This window comes from Apteryx rowi, unplaced genomic scaffold, assembly GCF_003343035.1.
Source record: "Apteryx rowi isolate R43461 unplaced genomic scaffold, aptRow1 scaffold_39, whole genome shotgun sequence".
Lineage (NCBI taxonomy): Eukaryota > Metazoa > Chordata > Aves > Apterygiformes > Apterygidae > Apteryx > Apteryx rowi.
The window spans coordinates 2,921,522-2,943,481 of NW_020450418.1; the positions used below are offsets into that span (position 1 = coordinate 2,921,522).

Below are 21,960 nucleotides of genomic sequence, written 5' to 3' on the forward strand. Positions count from 1 at the left end.
CATTTAGGGAGGAAGCAGAACCTGAAGTTTCTGTGGATGCTTGTGAGCAGCGGCAGCAAAAGCTGCCGTGAATTGCGGTATCTCATCCATACCGAAAGTCGGCTTCGTTCCCATTTTTACGCACCAGTCCAAGCGTTTGCACAGCCACCTTAGCATCTGACACACACCTGCAAAATGGTCGCGTGCCGATGCAGGGAAGTGTTTTCTCCTAACAGCTCTGTAAAGGGAAAAAGCTCTGCTCCCAACGGCAATGATATCCTATCTATGTCGTTATTTTAACAAAACTTCCTGTCCTGGCAAATTCCCATCTCCCCCTCAGCAGAGGCGTCGGGATACTGAAAACTTCCTGTATCAAGGCACAATCCCCCTGGGAAGCGGGACAGCGGAGTGGCGAGGCTTGGGAACGGAAGCCTTCTGGTACAGTAATAGGGGATTATATATTATAATAGGGGAAAATAACTACTGTTCAGGACAGTGGTTACGGAAATGACTGTATCACGCCATGGCCTGCAGCAGCACGAGGCCGGACCGCACAAGGGCATCCCCATCGCTCCCGTGTTCCTACGGCAAATCCTCCCACTGCTGCTTGGCCGGTCACGGATTGCTTCTGGAGGCCAGGAGAAGACACGACACGACCGCTTCAGCCTCAGATCGCAGGCTACGTGGGCCTTATGCTGACGATAAACGATGCATTTGACTTGCTACTTTTTAAAGTTCAACTTTCTAAATAATTTAATCTCTGAGAATAGAAGTAAAAAAAACAAAAAAAAACCAAAACCCCAATGTTTGGAAAAAGGAGGTAACCGAACGGCACAGCCAGACTACCCAGCACAGAGGTTACTGGCAACCTCCCACGCGCATTAAACCAGCGCAGTTTACCGGACTGCAAAGTCTGTTTGCTTTTAAAGCGGTCGGCGAAGACGCGGACCAAGCTGCAGAGCAGCGCGGGCGTTTGCAGGCCACGCTCCGTGCTCCAGGCGTTTGGGCTAGTCCTAAACCTGCACAAAAGGGAGAAGGCGCGGGAGCAGCGCGCGCGAGCCACGGCGGAGCGCTCCGAACGGGAAAGGCGGCAGGCCCACGGGAGCGCCGTGCCCCGGGGGAAGGCTGCTCCCTCCCGCAAAATCCTTACTCGCAGGACTTCTGAGGACACTTCTACAAACTGAGTTCTTCAAAGAAAGGGAATAACATACTGTTCTGCTGGTAGGAAAAAACCCACTGAAGTCTAATTTCACATTGCTCATGTGGCATTTAGTAAAATATATATATTTAAATTTAAAAACCCTATTTTTAAATTTTAATTTATTTTTAATTTTATCCATTTCAGGGAGAATGAATGGGATAAAGGATGACAGTGAAACAGCACAGACATATTTAACTATATGGGACAAGGCATCAAGCTACAACATTCTGAGATTACTGCTCTGTTCCACAGGCAAAAAGCTATTAACAACGCTATGAACATTTTAACTTCATTTTTAAGCATTAGTTCCTTCTTTGCTGATGGAAGTTGCATTAAATAATTTTGTGCATGAATCTTCTATTCCCAACTGCCAGATAGAAAAGATATACATAAAATGGGAATAAGAGATAGGTTTCAGTTCCAGATAAACTAATGTTGTAATTTAAACCCACACAATAGTTTCTAATGAAAGTATATCTATTAACTCTACTGTCTTCTGCCTTTTTCTTTTTTAAACTAAGAACTGTTTGAAGATTATAACTGCATGTGACTATAATCTTTAGAGGTCATATTTACCTAGGAATCGCATTCCCATCTGCCTCACTTTGTTTAACTGTTCTTTAATCTCGCTCTAACAACCCATGCGAGCAGTTGTTAAAGTGAACTGAACCATCTCTTACTAGACAGAAATCAGAATTTTCACTAATTGCGCTTCTCTTCTCAGAGAAGGGCATATTTTCTTAAGCAAATTTCGCTGTGAAAAACCACAGAGACAGTAAGCCTGACTGATACTCCTGCCAAAAGAGATAAACAGATGTTGTGTGGTGGGAAAACGCAAAGAAAGCCAAGACGTCACTGGAGAAGAAGAGCAGTGTCCTAAACTCTGCTGGATCGGTGATCCGTATTCACCAGCGCCAAGTTAAAAGTTACCTTCTTACTGGAGAGACATTAAATGGAGCGTGTACAGAAGCCACCTGCTCAGTGGAAACCTTGGAACAGACTCCACATAAAAACCAAAACGAGTAACTAATATTTCTGAAACTCTCCAGTGTTTGTAATCGGAATGCTTAGTACACAGTCTCCAAGCAGCACGCAGCTCATGAGCTCCTTTAACGTTGTACATCTCAAACCAGCGGCATCTCGGCTTTGGGCTGGATGCCTGTCCAGAAGATCGTTGAAACAAAAAATGTCTGGTCTTTGAGGAAAGGATCGTTTCAGCATTGAAAAAATATTCATAAAAGAGAAAGACTCCATTTCTCATGGTGGTAATATTAACTCTGCTGAGAATAAAGGAAACGCTAACGCTCTCTTTATCAGCTTTGATAGACAACTAATTAAACACTACTTTCGGTATGGTACAATAATCCTTTAGCTGTATGTGGTGTTTCGATCCCAAAGGCATGGACCGGTGTTATCACTCTGACTGCTTTCTGCAATCCTGTAAGTACAGGCCAAGGTTTACAGGCTTTTCCTCACGTCCTTTTACGCCTGAAAGCCCTGCACAAAACATCTACGTGCTAAATTTACATTGCCGGGAGTACGGACGGCTCTTTAGCTAGGAGAGTCGTGTGGACTGAGCTTCGCCGGCAGGTAGGCAGATTTCCTCTCACCTCTCGCTCCCTTCCAAACATCGCTCTGGTACGTACACCTTCTGTGTGGGAACAGCTTCAGCAAACTGCAGGAAGTTTAGAGATCAGCTGCCTTGATGAAAAAGCAGATCAGTCTACTTGGCTACCAGCAGAGAGGGAACACATCCAAAACTGCCGTATGCAAGAGCTCCCTCTCCACCTCCTATAGCCTCGTGCTGGATACACGAAACCTCGTCTCGCGTTCGTCCAGGAGCACGTTCTCAGCCAATCAATCTTTTCCTCTATACACTGCTATTACTCATATATTAATAAAGCTACAGAATATAAACCTATTCATATACATGGATTTTTCACAGCATCTCAATATACTATTTCTGCTGCATCTACACAAGGTTATATTCCATTTCTTCAAAAGCACTTTAAAAACAGTTCTTGGACATGTAGGAATCACCCAGCATATTTCTGCCCTACCCAAAGCAAACCCCTTTAGAAGGTAATTCAGAGTATTCTTGCTTGACACAAATCTCAGACCACAAGTTACCTGGAAGAATGGACTGTGTGACTGATGGTAACAACATAGCCTGCGCCTCCGACGTCCAAGTAGGGACCAGTGAACGTTATCAGGCCTGGATTAGCCACTGCGTGCAAGTACCTAAGGGAGGCCAAAAGAAACATTCTTGATTAGTGAGAACTGGTTACTTTAAACTTGAAGGCAGCATCCTTGATTTTCCAGAAACACAGACAAACGCTGAATTCTGCACATGGTGAACAACGTGCTACTGAATTAAAGTTTCTGCTTATGGATCTTACAATTAAACAAGTACCTAAGCATAATTAAAACCCAGAACTAAAACAGACTAGTTCAATAAAAGGTTCCTCAGCACATACAACCGCATTAAAATAGCTCAATTCACTTCAGGGTAAAATATGTATAAAGTCAATTTATTCATTTTTTTCCCAGAACAATGCGCGACTTGGTGCCAGATGAGATTCAGGCTCTCAAAGCAAGCACCATCAAAACCATTACACGGCAAATGCAGGAGAGAGTACGTCTTACAAGCAAAACTGACACATGGAAATTCAGAAAGATGTCAGAAAACAACTGCAAACTACAATTTTTCTGAAAAGTGCTCGTCAACATAAAATAAGCCACAATCCAGTCAAATGCCTTTCTACTGCAATAGGAAAACTTATAAAACATTCTAACTGTTAAAATCACTTTTCTGTATGAAAAGGCTATTACTCTGTTTTTTTCCGCAGCATACATACTTGCAAGTCTGCACTGTGTTGTGCAAGTAGCTTAACTGACTTCTACTTTATTACCCGTCTGTTACTCTTGCTTGCATATTCTTTCCAAAACACTGCCCTTTGGCTGTATATATAAAACAAGTGACTATCTCATGTTGCATATGGAGGCTTTTTAAAACCACAGATAGAAAAAAATCAGTGAAGTGTGAAAGTAAACCACAAAAAAAACCCTCACAAAAAATAATAGGGAAGCTTTTAAAAATGGAGACACGGGATTGTAAAGGTATATTCAGTTCGTTTACAGCATGAACACACCCCATTTATCTTGCCACAAAAAAAGAGCAAAATTCCATCGTCTTATCTGTTAGCAAAACCATAAACAACAACAAAAAGGAAGAAAACCTACAGAATCAGTAACCAGAAACTGTGGTAATTATTTTTCAGGGGAAACATGGGTCAGGAGAGCCCCAGACCGGCCAGTGCCCAAGCAGTTCGGAGCCCTCCCCGCGCAGCCGGAGCGCTGGCTCTGCCTCGGAAGTYGGCGTGCGCGTTGCAGCCTCCCCCTGCATTGCTCACGGCCACAGCGGAGCAGCACCTGCCTCCTTCATTTCTAACAATTCCTAACACATGCCAAAACACACGCGAGCGCGCTCTCGTCTCTCAGGCTCTCATTTGTAACGTATACAAATATTTCCCTAAATCGGATGCTGGTGCATAATTAATAGCGCGCAGTCAAGCCGGCAAATTCCTATTTTGAATTAGTGAGGAAATCCACTGTAAAGAAAACAAAAAAAAGTTAAAATATTAACGGTTAAAAATGCCAAAAGGAGCTGAAAACGTTACTGAGAGCCAAATGAGCTAATCCCCAATGGATGAAAAAGGAACGACAAGATCAGTACTGCTCCTTTTCCGAATATTTACATTCCCATCTGCTACAGGAGGCAAATGAAACCAACTATCACTTAAAATAAAAAGGTTGGAATTAGAGCCAGTAAAGGCTTTAGCTAGCTGTATTTAAGCATTAAGCGTTTCACCCATTACGCAAACATTTCGAGATAAACAGCTTAGAGCCGGCCGCAACAAACAGGCTTCCTACGAAGCCGATATTAAATATTTTCCTTAAGATAATCCGCAGCTTTGAGAAGGGGACCCGGCGACTCACCACTGCCGGCGGGTGGGATCGAAGGCTTTGTCCATGAGGGAGCCCGGGTAGATGCGGAGCACCCCGCTGGGGGTTGCAATGTACCGGCGCACGATGTAGCTGTTGAGCCTGCTCATCTCCATCTGCGTCATCCACTCGTCCGTGACGTGGCTGGTCGCCATCACCTCGTTGCGGACGGAGAACTGCAAGACAAAAGGCAGAGCTGGCGGGGGTGTGCGCGCGGGAAGGTCGTAAGCTGCTCGCGGGGTTTCCTAAACGCCTATCGGGGGATCATCTCAACTCAACTACTTGTTTGAAACCTTCTCACACCAGGCAAGACCTCGCGCATTCCAAGCGGGGGAGAAAGCTGATTACAATGAAGCATCGTTGTCATTAGCTCTGCGGCTTTTTAGCTCGGGTAAATATAACTCCTCTTGCACACAAAACAGGATTTTCTCATTTATATGCCTAAAAGCACAAAGATATTTCCCACTAAGAATTCCTTACAGCTTTAGTTTTTCTAGCGCTCACTGTAAAGGTTGCCACTGCAACTTTTTTGTATTTTCCCTCCTGGGGAAGGAGGTCCCTCTCTCCTCCCTCAGCTCTTCCGCTCCGTCTGCCCGCTGGCCGCAAAGCCCACCATCGCAACTCCGCGCCCGCTCGGCCGAGGAGGGGACAGGACTCCTTTCCACGCGAGGTGGTACCACGCTAAAGCATCGCTGCAGCTCCACGCCACCATCAGCATCGGGAGAGAAGAGACTCGGGTCCTCTGCTCCTAGCGCCACCCCACCAGCTGGGAGGCCAACCCGAAGGCGCGAGACAGGCGGCAGGGAGGGACAGACAGGCGGCAGCACACGCAGCACACCTTAAGGCCAGGATTAGCGATCAGCCGGGTGTTGTCACTGAGGTAGGCGGTGTAATGCTCCACCATCCGCTTGGTCTCTGGTTGGCTGAGATGCTCGTAAGGAGAAGAGAAACTGCCTGCAGAGAGCATTACCGTCGGGCTTTCTAAAAAGAACAAAATATTAGGAAGTTAAGGACAATGAATTGCACGTGTTGTGTAGTAAACCCACTCCTACCACGAACGGGGATCCGACCCGGGGTCCCACGTGAGAGTGGGACCAGCGGAAGGAGTTGCAGCGATGCATCCCTTACTCTTGCGCCCATTTCTCCGCTCTCCTGTACTTCAGCGTGAAAAGTGCACAACTGCTTCAGGCCGTAAACGGACTGTGCGTGATGGCGAGGAAGCGCGAGGGCCACCATCCCGAAGGGGAACGCTCGTCAGCACAGCCCGCGACCCGAGTCACCTTCAAAACTTACTTTTCACGCACATTTCTACAGCGCAAGATACACAGCTTATGATGAAGTACCCGTTTCACAGTCACCTAGGCACAGCTTAGGACCATCAGGCTACGCTGCTTTCTGTAAGTAGCCAACACATTTTGGGGTTTCTGGTGATAGTCTTAATTCAAGCGAGGGAAAAGGAAGATCAGAAGCAGCTCTCTGCATCTGACATCTGCTTAGCTGTTATGTGCAGACCGGAGAGGAGATCTTAATGAGAAACCAGAAATGACTAAATGGGATTTTAGCCATGAAAGACAGAGTAAATTATATGGAAAGGGAAGCCCATACTGGGAAAACTAAGGCTGGCATCAGTGGAGTAACTAGTAGCATCATAATGTAACAAGAATAAAGCTGAGAGGGGAAAAAACAGTGTATGGAAAAAAGGTAGACCACTGAAGAGAGTCAGAGATGGAAGTGTCCTCAGCGGCACCSAGAGRGAARGGCACCRKGGGCACTGMAGGAACACGACAGTCGGATCTGGCYCCATGGACAACACAACCTAGTATTAAATACCTGCACCCACAAGTCCAAAACTGCTGCACAAAACAGGCTAAGAGTGGGGGGATGATATAGCATCGTAAGACTAGGCACATAAAACGGCTAAGTGACTTCARCTCTCACACAGGACAGTGGAGAGCGGAAATGATACCACAAAATCCAAATTTCCAAGCCAGCTCTCAACCCAACGGACCGTACTAACTGCCCATGAACAACCTTTATTGTTTCAGCAYACAGAAGTGAGAAAGTTCCTCCATTTATTCTGATCTCTCTATGCCATTAGGTAGACTGTAGTAACCTTGTTCTCAAAGTCTGAACAGTTCTCTGAACTATCATTTTCTGAAAGAYGACAGAACGTGGTTTCCCTTAAGAAAAGAAGGTTTTGTGATAAAGAAGAAATTAATGATCTAGGTTTGTGTTGGATAAGGCAGAGGAAAACACAGCTTTGAGCTCCGGATAATTAATACATGGAGTATTACAAGAGCAAAAGAGGGAACTTACTAATAAGYATGTAGCTGTCTGAGGCGACCTTCAGGACAGACTAGAAAGCAAACTTTTATTGTGCAGACACTGCAATACCTGAGAGGATTAAAAAAATAAATAAAAAAAAATCCAGGATGATGATGATGATGCAGGGCTGAAGGCTGAGAAGAATGTGCTTTCCTGAATATTTGATCAAGGGAACCAGATTTCTCAGGGTGCGATGGTCTCCAGAGAAAAAATTCCACCAGACTAAGTGAAGTGGTCTCCCTTTATTCGCATTCCTCTACAACACATCCCATACATCCAGCAACCATATGTACTGCAGTCATCACTTAGGAACTTCTATTGTAGTCTTTCATCTGCTTCACAGACCAAATACTCCAACTGCATTTTCCCTTGCATGAAGTTTTTCCACTTGCCAGCTTAGCACTGTTTTTTTTTTTTACATATTTTCCATTTATATCTTGTAATTTTGAATACAAGACAACCAAAACTAGGCACCACATTAAAAAGGGAAAAAAATCCTGTGTTTTAAACAACTGGCAAAGCAGTTTCCATAGATCTGTCAAGCTCTTCCACAACTCCTCCAGTCTAATCTCACTTAGCTATTTGCAGCACTGCAATATAGTAAGATATCACTATTCTGTAATTCATCATGAGACCGTCAAACCTTGCCACAAACAAAAGGTTAATTCAGAACTTTCTATAACATAAAACAAATTTTAGAGAGAACCCAATTTTAATACTTATTGTGAAAGCTTGCAACTCACAATGCTTATTTTAAAAAAAATCCTATATTCTTAGGATATATTATATTTCTTAAAAGATTTTTGAAATTCCCTATCCTTTCTGGACATTAAAGCTTCTGACAGGTCGACTCTCCCTCTTTCCCAAGTGTTTGAGCAACTACTGAAATTAGTAATGTGGAACAGAATCAGTTTAACCTATCTACAGCAGAAGCCCGTTTTTCTGAAATGTGTCAGTGACCTGGGAATCTTTAAGCAGGTACAGTAGGTCTGGAAACTTCACACTACAAGAATTCAGAGAACATTAAAATTCTGCGTTTCCCCCAAAAGACGTAACTTTTGACTTCAAGTGTACTGATGGTATTAAATACTTATGGCAGTGAAAAATCTGCATAAATGCAAAGTCAACAGAATAGCAGTCCTGGGTGACTGGCAGGAATTTCACCATACTCGGGTTATTTGCCAATAAGCTGCTTCACAGCCAAGAGAATAGCACCAAGTTTGAAGCCAGGTGTGACATCTCTCCCCACCCCGTTTTCTGGGAACTGCATTGAGCAGGACTCGCAGGGCAGCTCTCCCTCAATCAAACGAGCAGCGTTATTGCGTTCACCACGTAAGCGCTCGCCAGAGGAAGGGCCGAGCAGGCGAGCTGMGATCAAGCAGAGCTGCACAAATGCAACGCCAATTAGAAAATCTGCCTTGGAGAAAAGCCTCGCAAGAGGAGAGCGTCTCCACTGCGTTGTGGGAAGAGGTCCTCCTCCCGCCACACTCTACGGAAACATGCCCAGGGTATGGATGAAGCGCAGGAAGGCTTTACCTAAGGTCGCCAGCTGCTTGAAGTGCAGACAGGCGTTAGGCTGGCCCAGCAGATCGAGGCGATGATACAGGAGCTTGCTACTGGGGACGGTGTTGAGGTTCTTAAGCTGTTTAACAGGTATTTCTGGCTGTATCACCACGACACACAGAATAAAGGACGTGTCTTGGACCTGAAAAACACGGCAAGTCACCAAACTGAAACAAAAACGTACAGGTTTTATAGCATTTGTTTTCTATTTAGCCCTTATTCTCTCKTCTTGAATTGCTCATGTCCATCCTKTTCGGGAAGGTGGCATCCCACTTAGTCATACTCTCCAGGATCACAGTTCCCACTCTCTGAAAACAGACAACTCCCTTTCCAAGTATCTAACAAGGATTCGATCCTGCAGCAAACAAAGTCTATGCACAAAATAAAAATATTTATTTTTCATTACAAAAATATATTAGCTAAATTTTATTGCTCAGCTGGTCACAGTTTCCAATGCTCTTTCATGGATACTTTTTGAAGCATCGTTAAYAGGGGAGAGGCTTCAGGTTCACAGCTGATGAAAGAACACACTGATGCTCCCATTATGAAGAATACTGACAAATTAACGGTCAAGAGTAAGATTTTCTCTTTACCATTCTGTGTTGCATGTGTCACATGCTTTGCTGGTTTGTGTATTTTCTAAGTATCCTGAGGTACACTGGACTGGTGAAACTTGGATTTGCCCAGCTGCTCTCTAAGGTTGTCTGATATTTAATATAGCATTTCACAATTAAAAAAATAGCTCCATACACCCATACACCCCATACACCCTCCTATGTGAATTTCTGTTACACAATGACAGATTTAATCTTTTAAAACTGCTCAGCATAATCTTTTAGGTTGGATTTTTAAGTTAATGCTGTGAAATGATCCACRAGTACCCTAAAAAGTCTATTGACACAAAGAAGTTAGCCAATTATTTCTGACATCAGCAAAAGCTGCCTGGCTTATATTTAGTTTTAGATTCCCATTTTAATCCCTGGGTCAAGATTGTTGTTCGGATGTGTTCACAAATTAGACTGAAGGAAGGAAGACAGCTGCTAGAACCTCTCTTTTATTTCTGTTATTGGTAAGGAGAAAAAGAAACAACTCTCACAACAGGTAATATAGCCTGTTAGATATATGTCCTACTCAGTTTCAGTAATGTAAACTTTTATATAACTAWTGTTTGTAAGAAAGCTCTTAAATTACAGCAAGCATCATTAATGGCTACTCATATAATCCTTTTATGTAGTATGTCCTAAACAAGAAATGGGAATGAGAAGTTACTTTTACCCAATTATATTAATGGATCACACTACCCTGCCCAAAACATAGTAACAGTAATAAAAGAAGAACAACTTAATACTAAACACTGCCTCAGCACTGTGCATGAACRTGGTCTCTGGCAGATACTTACGTGCCACCTGGCTTGCATGTGACATACAGAGCGGTATAGATTTTCTTCCAGTGGGAAGACATGAGTAYAATCACTGTGTGACTGTTCAATGTGTCTTACATAATAAAATGAATGCCTTCCTTTCGGAGAATACTCATGAAGAGAGAGCATCCCTGTGTCCAGATAGACACGTCTCTGAAGATTACATGGTAACAAGCCTCCAACTATAATTTCATTGTTCTTTACATAAGAAAAGCACCCATGCTCCTGTGTAATTCAAACCTTTCATACTTCAACGTTAGCAATACTTCATACTTCACTATATTCAATGTATTAATATACTCTTATATTCAATATATTAATACACTCTTTAATATTTTAACTTACTCTATGCTACCATGCAACAATTTCCCTTTAGGTACTTACCATTTTCCAGGCATAGCTGACATTGTAGGCTTCCTTTCCAATTTCTCTCAGCTTGTTTACATGCCAAGACAGTGAGGAGTTCACAGGGACTGTAATGATCTGACTGCCCAGGGGGATGCTATATTGGCAAAAATAACATCCAGCATTGTATTAAACACTGTGAGAGCTCTTAAACAAAACTCATCTCCTGCACTTTCATAAAACTATCCAAAGSATGAAGGGGTTAATTGTTATCTGTCTTTAGTGAAGAAAAGATTGCTCTGATTTGATGAAAATACCAGCATATTTTGCTGCAGCATATAAGTACCAGCATATTTTGAGTAAAACCTGTCTTTTTCAACTGCAAAAAAACCCCAACCAAACAAGCAAAACTTAAGCCTTAAATTTTTCTATTCTGTAGATTCATACAGCACATGTTCATAGCTTATCATTTCCTGACACAGTATGAACACTGGAATGGTACTCATTTACTATCAATTTAAATTTAGAATAAGAAACAGCAGGCAGACTTGAAATTAGACCTAATATTAGTGAAGTTTAAATTTGCAGAATTGTTCATGCATATCACATTGTACCTTTGCCTATTCTAACGTTGCTTTCAGACCAGAAATGTTGAAATTCATGCTTGAAGACAAGGGCTCTTGTCTACTTTAACACTGTGCCAGTTCTTAAGCAGGGAGTTAAGTACGAGAGTTGCAATGCTGGGAACAAAAGTAAAATTTCTTCAAAGCTCATGCGAGACAGAGGGAAAGGAGGTAAAGGAAGTACATGCAAAATGTGGGGAGTGTCAAAAGCACGTTCATGATATGGATTATGATCCCATATAGAAGTCCTCTAAGCACAATTTTTTCTAGAAAAAAGCAATTATGTGCAGTATCTAAACAATGCACTTATTAAAGAGCCCTGAGCTAGTTACCTGTGCACAGAAGTGCTGGCCAATAGTATCCCTGCTCTGATTCTGATTTTTAACAAGTTTTGGGCAGTATTCCCTGCACTTCTCTATCTCTAAACAAAGTATCAGGATAACTTACCAACCTGAGAGAGGACATGTGGAGAAAAGGGCTGGTAAAGGACTTTGAAGATGAGAGGACTCTAAGTGCTACTTTTATTTTTAATTAGGGCACCGTGGGCTGCAAACTTAGAAAATAAATCCAGATTCAACCAGAAAAAATGAGAAAGAGGTAGACAGAAGGAAGGATATATCCCAAGGTACAAATATTCAGGCATGGTGCAGAACGCTGCGAAAGAGTAAAAGTATAAAGGAATTAATGGGAGTTGTATATCTTAAATAACACTTCAACTGCTGGAGAACACAGAGAAGAACATCAAAATTACTAGAGGGAAGAGAGAAAAGCAAAGAAAAACGTCAGATGGCAACCAGCCAGCCATATGGTAATGTGACTGTAAGATCGCAATGTTAAGCGGCCATAATAACTATCTACTAAGAGCTAAAATAGTTGAACTTCCAGCAGAGAAAAGAGGTATGGGGAGTGAAACTAGGAATTATTGGATAAAAAGAAAAACCCAGACCGAATATTTGGAAAATCTTCCTGACTTGTGAGATTATAAAGACTCTCCCCTAGACAGGCTGTGGAAACCACTGCTTAGCACACCAAATAGGATAAAGAAAGCTGGAGGAAAAATAAAAACAGAATTGTTTTGCATTTGCAAAAGATGATGTGTCCTCAATTCCATCTGAGCATCCAGATATAACAGGAAAAGCAACTTTCAATGATGATAATGATGAGGAATCTATACCATATGTTCTCTTAAACTCCCCTCTGAAAATACTTCTGGTGCTCTTAGGACTGCTAATGTTTGGACTTGCATCCCGGAGTCCTTACCTAAGGATGTTCTGCCGCACCAGCTCAAACTTAGGAATGTTCTCATAATGAATAATGTCAGTGTGGAGCGGCGGTTCAGACAGCAGGTAGGGCCTCGTAAGGGATGGATGCATAAGAGTGTATCCTAAAACATAAATACGTAAAAGCAAACATTGAATGCATTATATCAACTAAGCTAAGGATAAATATAGAGAGAACAAAGACCAAATACAGTAACTACATACAAATGCTCCTCTTATTTTTACAAACGCTTAAAAAAAGTAAACAAGGAATGTTATCACCAAAGAAGTTGCAAACTACAAACTTGGTAAGCTGCAAACAAAAGACAGGTAGAAGAACCAAACAGTAGAATGAACTTGGGATCAGAGAGAAAAAAAAAAAAAAAAAAAAAAGCTTCGTACACATATATTCCAGTTTTGCCTTTTGCCCTACACACGTAGAAAAACTCATTTACACGTGTAGAAAATCCCTTTCAGTAGCAGTCAAAATTTCCATATTAGAACTCCAGTACGGAAATTTCAAATCATGAATCCACTTATAGTCTCTAGCTGCCTGGCAACCCTTAGGCAAAACTAACCAAACAAGTTGCAATTAATCTTTTAATAAACATTATAATTCATTACTTATAGATTAAAGACATGAGAATTAACAGCTTGCTTTTGATACTTAATGACCTCAGTGGGATAGGAAGAGATTATCTGAACCAACAAGTTACCTTTATTATCTATGAGAAATGTGTAGGAACCCAAGGAATCTTGATAATAGGTGACATCTTCCAAGATATACGCAAGATTAACATCTACTCCAACGATCCCCAGCAGCAGGTTTCCAAAGTAGCAAGGTTTACTTACAGTCATTATCAGGCCTTAGAGTGAAAGAAATAACACRGAAAACATCAGCAATAATCTCCAGTTAATTAGCGTTGGAGGAAATAGARCATGTGCTTTATCACTTCAAAATGCTACACAGTCGCACTTCCATGCTGGAATACAGACAGAAATTGCAATGAACTATTTCCGGAGAAGGGGGATTCCAAGTGAAAAGAAAGAACCTCACGGACTTCACGGTGTGTCAGGCTTGTGTCACACAAATAGGACCTTCGTTAYGAATCACAGCCTGGGGGCTTTACTGAGAACACGTTAAGTGCTCCCTGTATTTCCCTTCCTATGGCCCACTGACGTGCTGCCCCAGCGAAGGACTAGCGAGAACACGACTAGTACCTGATTCAAGAAGTTCTGCCAGYGATAGGTATCAGGTGATGTGTAGGATCAGGAGGACAACACGGAAGACGGGAGAAGCCTTGTCACCCATCACCGACAGKTGTGTTTGAGATACCCCACCAGTGCTCCCAGCACATCACTGCAGAGCCGTGCCAGAAACTGGGATGCAGGAGAAGGCTGGGCTCCCACTGGGAGCTGAAGAGGTTATCGGGGCTGGGTTTTCTTAGCCACGCTAATTAGTTATTTTTACATCTTTGATAGTGACCTAAGATTAATTTCATTTAATCTACATGATTTATTAAAATATACAGTACATTTAATATTTTGGGGGTTTTGTTGGCCTACAAGTGGATGCCTTACAGATAAGAAATGCAATAGCATGAGAAGTCAGGACATTCTTATTTTGTTCCTTTAACATTGTTATTTAAGGCAACTCCAAAAAAGAGAGCGAAAGAGAGAATTTGCATTTGTAAAGCAGCAATAGGGATGAATTATGGCTCATCTAATTATATATTCAAAATATTAAACCTCCTCTGCTTAACTAAATCCCAATACAGCCATTGTACTGGGAATTACAATCATAATCACACAGTGATTTGAGAAGCACCTTGTGCTTGAGGTAAGTAATCTAGGTAATACCTTATTTCTCTTACTTTCCATACCATTGCTATTGGGAAACTCTGCAACCCTTTTCTTTCAAATCGATATAAAATTAATTTGCATATATGCCTTCAAAAAAATCTTGATATTTATGTAAGATAAACCTCCTCTACTGCACCATTTCTAATCCTTCTGTTGCTCAAATTTTCCATTCTGCTTTGTGAGAAATGAATAATAAAAGCTTAATTAGAGAGGTTTGAGAAACACAGAAGTACCCTTTTGACTCAGAAGAGGATTACTCAGGAATAGTCTTAACCCACACAATGGGACTCAATGCTCAAGGCAAATAAGGCCATCCTAAACTCAGAAGTCGTGAGAACTATTCGGCATAAGCCTCCAATACTCCTATAGAATAACCAATAGAAGAATATCCAAAGTTGTGAATTAAGAAATACAGAATTTGTTAAATTGTCAAAGCAATACAAAATCACTGCTATATTTCCTAATATTGCGATGTTTTTCAAGATGCTTTACAGAGCGCCGGAGCAGAGCTAGAGAAAAGYCAAGCGAGCTGCCTAAGAACAAGCAGGGGTAGAGGGAGCTAAAGGATCTGTAGTCCTGAGTTTCCCAGTAAATACACTGAGTTTAGGAAGGGCACCGAAGACTGAAGGCAAAAAGAGAATCACTGCAGCTTGCAACCAAGGAAGCTTGAGCATCTGCTGAGCGTAGGGGGACCTGCAACCGGGTGCAGGYCCAGCTGGGGGAGCTCCGCCAGCACCGTGGGACAAGCTCGACCCTGCTCCCTTCCTCCGGTGCCCAGCAAGAGCTGCAAAGGATCATCAAGCACTGCATGCCTATCCTGAGCACAGATGAGACTGTATCACGCTTGCGTTTCCTATGCACGTGCGTCATCTTATATACATGCTGGTACATTCCCAAAGGTCTCTACAGAGATCTGTGTCTTTAGTATCTCCATTAGCCGATCTCACTATTACATACATATAAAGCTGAACATACAGTGTTTGTTACTTAGTTTTAAGGTAAATGCACTAGATGGATCCATTCTAGGAAATCCAGTTTGTCCCCAGCTGCCAGCCTGGCCAGGTCAGGTCTGGTCGGGCAGCTCAGGCAAGCCGTGTATTAAAAGTGTTGTAATAACGAAAGCTGCAATGGTGCAGCATGGCTATGGCTGTCATTTCAACCCGAAAAGATTCCTCCCCCAAGCACAAAGTTATCTCCACAGACTAAATCTATGGAGGCTGTACACGTACTTGCATATAAAAACATGTTTCACCACTGAGATTCCAATCTAAATCAATCCACTCTATGTCCTATTACCATTTTTTTTTCCATAACCAGACCTTCAGCAGATGTAAAACCTCACATGTACTGCTACTGTGACTGGCTAATTTTACATTTGCCTTGGGAATATGCTTAAAAGCATCACCTTTTAAGCCTACGGTACTTTTGGGAATAGACAAGCAAAAGGAAACCTAATCTCTATGTTTTTATGCCTAAATTCCGTGTTTCCTAAGCACTTACCATCTCCCATTTCATCTGAGAAAGGCAGACTGAAGACTGCTTCATCAATCATGCGGTTGGGGAGGTTTGTATAGAATCGTCCAACTGTAGTTTCTAGGTTACTTAGCTGGTTTAAGACCATCATGCTTCCCTTGATCACGGGTAAAGCTGTTCGATCTGGCACTCCGTATTTCACCGAGTTCTGCTCTGCCAGGTCTCGGAGAAAGGCCAGCTCTTTTAAACCTGTCACTCCCTCTGAAAGAGAGGAATATAAGGAATAATATAAGGAAGGAGATAGAAGAAGCTTACTTTGCATCAAGACTCCTGTATCTTACTCCAAAGTATGTTTATACCGTAGGATTGAATATATCTAAGCAATCAGGTGACGTGCTGAATGACTATTCATATATGATATGATATGATAATGACTATTATGGTTTTAGGAAAAATACTTAGCCAGCACAAAATTTAATAAGATCACCTCTTACATACTGTTGCACCGTGCAAAAATTCAACATGTTGTTCACATCATCACTTTAAACAAAGATTTATGAGACCTATAAATCCCCAGGACCGCTGTTTGCTCCCCACCRGGGGCTAGTCCGCATGAAGGACTAGGAGCACGTTATACGCCCCCGGAGACAACAGGCTTTGTTCTTCAGCCTGAACATTACAGCCTCGCGTTTTACACAAGTCCCAAGCTCAATTCCTGCAGACAAAATCAATCAAAGACTTTTGTACATATTAGGGCTCAAATGAGTATTTAAACTTAGAGTGAAACGACACATTAGCTTAAGTATTAGTTCTCCTGGCCAGAGCCTGTGTGCCACTTTCAGTAATGTAACACACAGCCTTCTCACTGGAAATGCTTTCTTGGAAACGGCACGGGATGCCAAACTACCGTGCGAGTGATCTGCATATCTAGCTTCACTCTTAAGTTAGGCCCGAAGGTATCAAAGCACTTCAGACTGCRTTTGATGTTACATTCCTGCTCCCTGGGTATGACTGAAGCAGAAATCATACGTGTCCTCTCGTTCTGCGGCACCAGAAGACACTGCCAGCGTCAGTAAGGCAATAATTATCGAATTTAACTCAGTCTACTTGCCACTAGACATTTTAGGCAAGAATACTTTATATTCTGGAGCAGCTGCAYTTTGATATATAAGCATATATTGACACACGCTTTTATACACCAAAGAAGTATCATCTGAGGGCGGCCTCCGGATTACAAGGGCCAAAATCCATTAACACCCYGCTCCAGGTAAGGCAAGGAATTGCGCTTTGAGGAGCTCATAAAGGGAACTTTCATCCACTGGAAATACGACAACATTTCTCACCGTTCATAAGCGCGTAAGTGAGAATCATTACTGAGTTATTGAGGAAGCTGTTTTCTTCATTGATGACCCGCAGAGTAGCCTTTTTATCATCTTCCGAGGAATCTTTCGATGTAATCCCAGCTGAGAGATAAATTATGACCATGTCGGTATCTAAAAAGAAATATATATATATATATATATATAGCAGAGAGTACATTAGATTTTTAACTTAAGAAGAAATGGGGTAAGAGTTCTTACATCTGTTTAAGAACAAATACACGCGCTGCCAACAGCTTTATTTGCAAGAGTCACATATATACAGGGGATAAACACACTGGAGCCTTATGAACTTTATTGTTCCTTGTTAAACTTTAATTTACAGAATTTAACAGACAGCTGTTGGTTCAGCGTCTATCTGCTACCGGCAAAGCTCTCGATTTTCCGCTGCGCAGAGCTCCCAGACGCGTCCCGGCCGGTCGCGAGCAGGAGGAGCCCGAGAGGAGCCTGCAGCCTGCGGCACAGCCTTCCCTAAGCGATTCCCCAGGGAGAGCTCAACRACAACAAACAACCCCACAAGTTCCCTGGCACAATGTTAAATCCCGGCACAGAAAAGACCTGACCGTAAGATAAACACAGCCATTCGCAATTTGAGGGCGGGAGTTACGGTCAGACGCACTGGTGCCGTTCCCGCTTGCCCGTTCCCGTTTCCCAGCCGTTTCTCTCGTGACGTAGCCTTCTCCCGTCCAACGCGGCCAGAGAGAAGAGCTATGCCGCATCCCAGGGCGGCATTTAATTACGCTTCCTATGTGAAAAGCGCACCGGCACGCTCCAAAGATAGGTGCGAAAGACCTTCTTGCCCATTCCTCCTCCCTCGCGCTCGTGTTTGTGCCGCTGAGGTTCGGCRGTGGACGCAGCGCTGGAGCAGCTCATCAGCATTGACTCGCTTTGCGTCAAGTTGAACGTGCTCTTCAAGCTAAGCGTGCTCTGCGTGGAAGGCCTGCCCCAAAGGCCTTGAACACGTAAATTCAAAGCATTGCTTAAACACAGCCCTATATCATCACATCACTTCTCATTTCATGTGTATATCTAAGACTACAGGGACCCTACGGCACCACATAACCTGAAGCACGTTGCTTCAGCGGGCTGTGTACCAGGTCTTGTTCCACCTGCCTCCTGCCGTTACACAGGTACGAAYGCTATGATGCCTTTGACTTGTATGTTTTGTCCTAGTGACTTGAGAAGACTTTTGGCCAGAATCGAGTTTTGATACGAAGGAATACGTGGAACTGTTAACTGGTGGGGTAAAGCTAGCTGCGTTTTTCTTTCGGAAGTTAAAACAAGAGAAGAACGTTAAGGCAGATATTAAYATAGTTCTGGCTGTACTTCTAGGAGAAGTATTAACCGTTTTCCCAGGCTGCAGCACAGGTTCTGCATGCTGCAACCAGGGCACGCTGCTCCGCGTTACAAAAGCTGTTTGCTCGCAGGAGCGACAGAGCAGAGGTTGAAGGCTGCATCAGGCACCAGCGCTAAACAGGGCACCTTGGCACCCAGTGGCTAATTACCCTGTGCTGTTAGATGCACTACACTTTCAATAGGAGCAAAAGTCCCTTATGTCCCAGCAGCATGGTACAGTAGCAGTGCATGTGYCTATGTATACGTGCATACMTATATACGCRGTACCTATTTCCCAAGAGCGTCCAAGGAGCGCTGGCCACCCCGCGGCAGAGCGCTCTGCTCTGCTTTGGGACGAAGGTCTGTGGAGCGGCGCYGCGATGGGAACCGCCGTCAGGCAGGAAATTCGGACGTGTCGGCAGGCACAGCTCTGCTGCCTTGTGGCGCGCGCTGCCAGCGAGGTCGCGGCGCCGCGGCTTCCCCGACGCACCCACGCATTGTTCTCGGGCAACAGGATGCCGGACGCCAACAGTAAAAWGAATAGTGTTTTCTTTTCTAGGTTTGTTTTTCTTTTTTTGAAAAAGATGAAAAGATTATTTACAAGAAAGTGAGATGTGTTTTTATAAACATCCCCTTCTCGAACCTATTGTGCCTCACCCTATGGATTCTGAAACGTGCTATATCCATTGCAAATCTTGAAGTCTTTCATTCTTACAAACACACCTAAATCCAAAGTGTTTGCCTCATATTTTAGGTTTCAAGTAGTGGGCCCCCATGTAGCTGTGCCCCAAAACAACTGTTTTGTGTAAAACCTAGTAAAAACGTGTGGTTCCATATTAATGAAGAATAYGGCAATACCTTCTAATCACAAAGAGCACCAGGGACATCAGGGGCGTAGGAGGATGCTGTAAGACTCTGCACCAAGGTTCTTGGAACAGCTACTAATGACTTGCACATCTTATCCCAGGCAGCCTCAGCAGTGGTGGTGGTGGTGGTATGTTTTTTTTCTTTTTCTTCCCTTTTTTTTTTTTTTGCGCTAGGAAGGTGTACCCTTTTCATCATTTTGCCAGAGGATGGTAAAAATCTGCCCTTAACAACCCYGTCTTTCAGCTAAGCAAGGTAGAGGCAGACACAGGTTTCACTACATATATGGTCCGAAGCTCAGAAGCTGACTGAACCTTTAGTAGCAAAAGCACCATTTTATAAACTGAAGGAAAGCAATGTGAACTAGAAGCATATGTCCTTGGTCTTTGCACCTTCATTCCTGAAATGCCTTTTCTTTTTTCTCTTTTTTTTTAAATTTTCTTATATTATGTACAGCGATCTGAACTGGTGCCCTTCCAGACAATGAAAAAGCAGGCACAGGATCAAGCTACGGGCTCTGCATCACATCAACAAATTGATGCAAACGATACGTATGGGCCTGCTTTCTCCAGCCCCGCCGTGGTGCTGGCGGCGTCGCTTGAGCCCAGCTTGAGCTGTGTTCAGCAGCCCTTAGAGCTGGCTTTCCACGGCTTCCTGGCAAGCGAGCGTGCCACGCATCGCCCATCCATCTTTTCCACATCTTTCACCACATCCCCATCAAAACAAAAAAAAAGAAAGAAAAAAAAAAGGCAAGAAGAAAGCCCGTAACGCATGCACCATTCAAGAGGATATTCTTAGATGAATGCAAATTCAGCCAGGCCAACCTCACGTTCCACAAAACATCGCCCATAACTGGTATTCTAAAAACAAACAAACAACCCCCCAAAACACCAAAAACGCCCCCTTTTTCTTTGAGAAGCAGTGATCTCTTCCCTAGGATTGCAGTTAAGCGGATTACACATAACACATGTATGTTTTGGCAACGTATCAATGAAGCTGCAGCAACAACTATTTTTACTAAAAAGACCACCCCCCCCCATCCCTGGGAAATAATTCAGTAATCCTGCAACTCACTCCTGTAATTTCATATTACAACTCAAAAGAAAGTCAGCAAGTGAAATAAATTAAAAGATAATGGCCACAGTTCAACAGTCACTAAGGTGTAGATTCCAGATCAAGCAAATGCTACTTAATAAAAACATGTGCAATTTTTTTTTTTTTTTACATATTCATGACATTACCACTCCTTTGACCTCTGTCAAAGTGAGAAACTCAAATAAAAAAATTTGCAAACCTCAAAAATAAATCAGGATTGCACAGCAAGAGACTTACTTCCTTGGAGCTTTGTGCCATTGTTTGTATTTCGTATCAACTGAAACGCCTTTTGAAATCCTACTGCGTGCTGGGTAGGGCTGTCAGATGGCTTTATACTGCTAACGAAGGTGGACATCTTCCTTTTTGTCTCACTGGTGGCAGGAGACAGAAACGTCTTATAGCACTGATCCAGTGAGCAGGTTCTTACTGTGTCTGCCACGGTTAACACAGAGATCTTAAAAGAGAAGAAACTATATTGGATTACCTTACCATTTATAATTCTTTACGTACCGATATAGAACACACAATGATAAGCCAACAGAAGAGATTCTGTGGATTTAAAAATCAATTGTTAAAAAATAAATGCCTGAGGCATAAATCCATCAAATTTGAGAAGGATTAGACTTATGGTGATTTCAAGAAAAAGAGACTTTGCTCTTTGTTTCTCAGATGAAGTCAGCTTTACTCTGCTCATACATAATAGTTACTATCCTGTGCTGAGCAGAAACCTATGTAAACTATAGATATCTCAGAACAAAATCTACACAGAGCATTTTCAGTAAATCCTTGAGTGCCTATAGAAAAGTGGAGTGCTTGCAGAAAATGAAAAAACCCTAAGAAGTGTTCACAGATAAAGCATTGCGGTTTTTAACGTTTCAGTGAAAGTGAGCCAAGTCTACCATCAATTTTTATCCTGTAAATAAGTTAAGGCATGCAATGGTAACACTCGCATTATTAAATATATGCATAAGATCCCAGTCTTGATAAGCGAGTGGCATACTTTATTACAAATTACRACTGATGCAAGGAAGCGACAGAATGAAGCAGTAGTTATTTACCCGTATAACAGGTTTCAAAACCACTAAGTTACTGACCAAGTAATATATGTCTTAAATATATTTTCTTCACTGTAGCTCTATACTCAAATACTTCTGACACTTAAATTTAAGTACTACTAATTCTGCTAAACTGTAAGCATTATTATACCATATTAAAATGCTCTAAAAGCACT

At 42.6% G+C, this 21,960-nt stretch overlaps 1 protein-coding gene across 1 annotated transcript in view; it reads right to left on the bottom strand.

Annotated features, from left to right (window-relative positions):
• The window catches only part of CACHD1 (cache domain containing 1), a 32,953-nt gene extending 11,854 nt beyond the window's left edge, over window positions 1–21,099 (bottom strand). The window contains exons 1-10 of the mRNA XM_026074558.1: window positions 20,967–21,099; window positions 17,400–17,549; window positions 16,084–16,317; window positions 13,437–13,586; window positions 12,722–12,845; window positions 10,878–10,995; window positions 9,047–9,215; window positions 6,024–6,166; window positions 5,180–5,361; window positions 3,311–3,421 (exon numbers count right to left, since the gene is read on the bottom strand). Coding sequence (XP_025930343.1) covers window positions 3,311–3,421; window positions 5,180–5,361; window positions 6,024–6,166; window positions 9,047–9,215; window positions 10,878–10,995; window positions 12,722–12,845; window positions 13,437–13,586; window positions 16,084–16,317; window positions 17,400–17,549; window positions 20,967–21,084 — 1,499 coding nt within the window. The 5' untranslated portion in view covers window positions 21,085–21,099. The remainder of the gene's footprint in view (window positions 1–3,310; window positions 3,422–5,179; window positions 5,362–6,023; window positions 6,167–9,046; window positions 9,216–10,877; window positions 10,996–12,721; window positions 12,846–13,436; window positions 13,587–16,083; window positions 16,318–17,399; window positions 17,550–20,966) is intronic.
• Window positions 21,100–21,960: the final 861 nt, after the last annotated feature.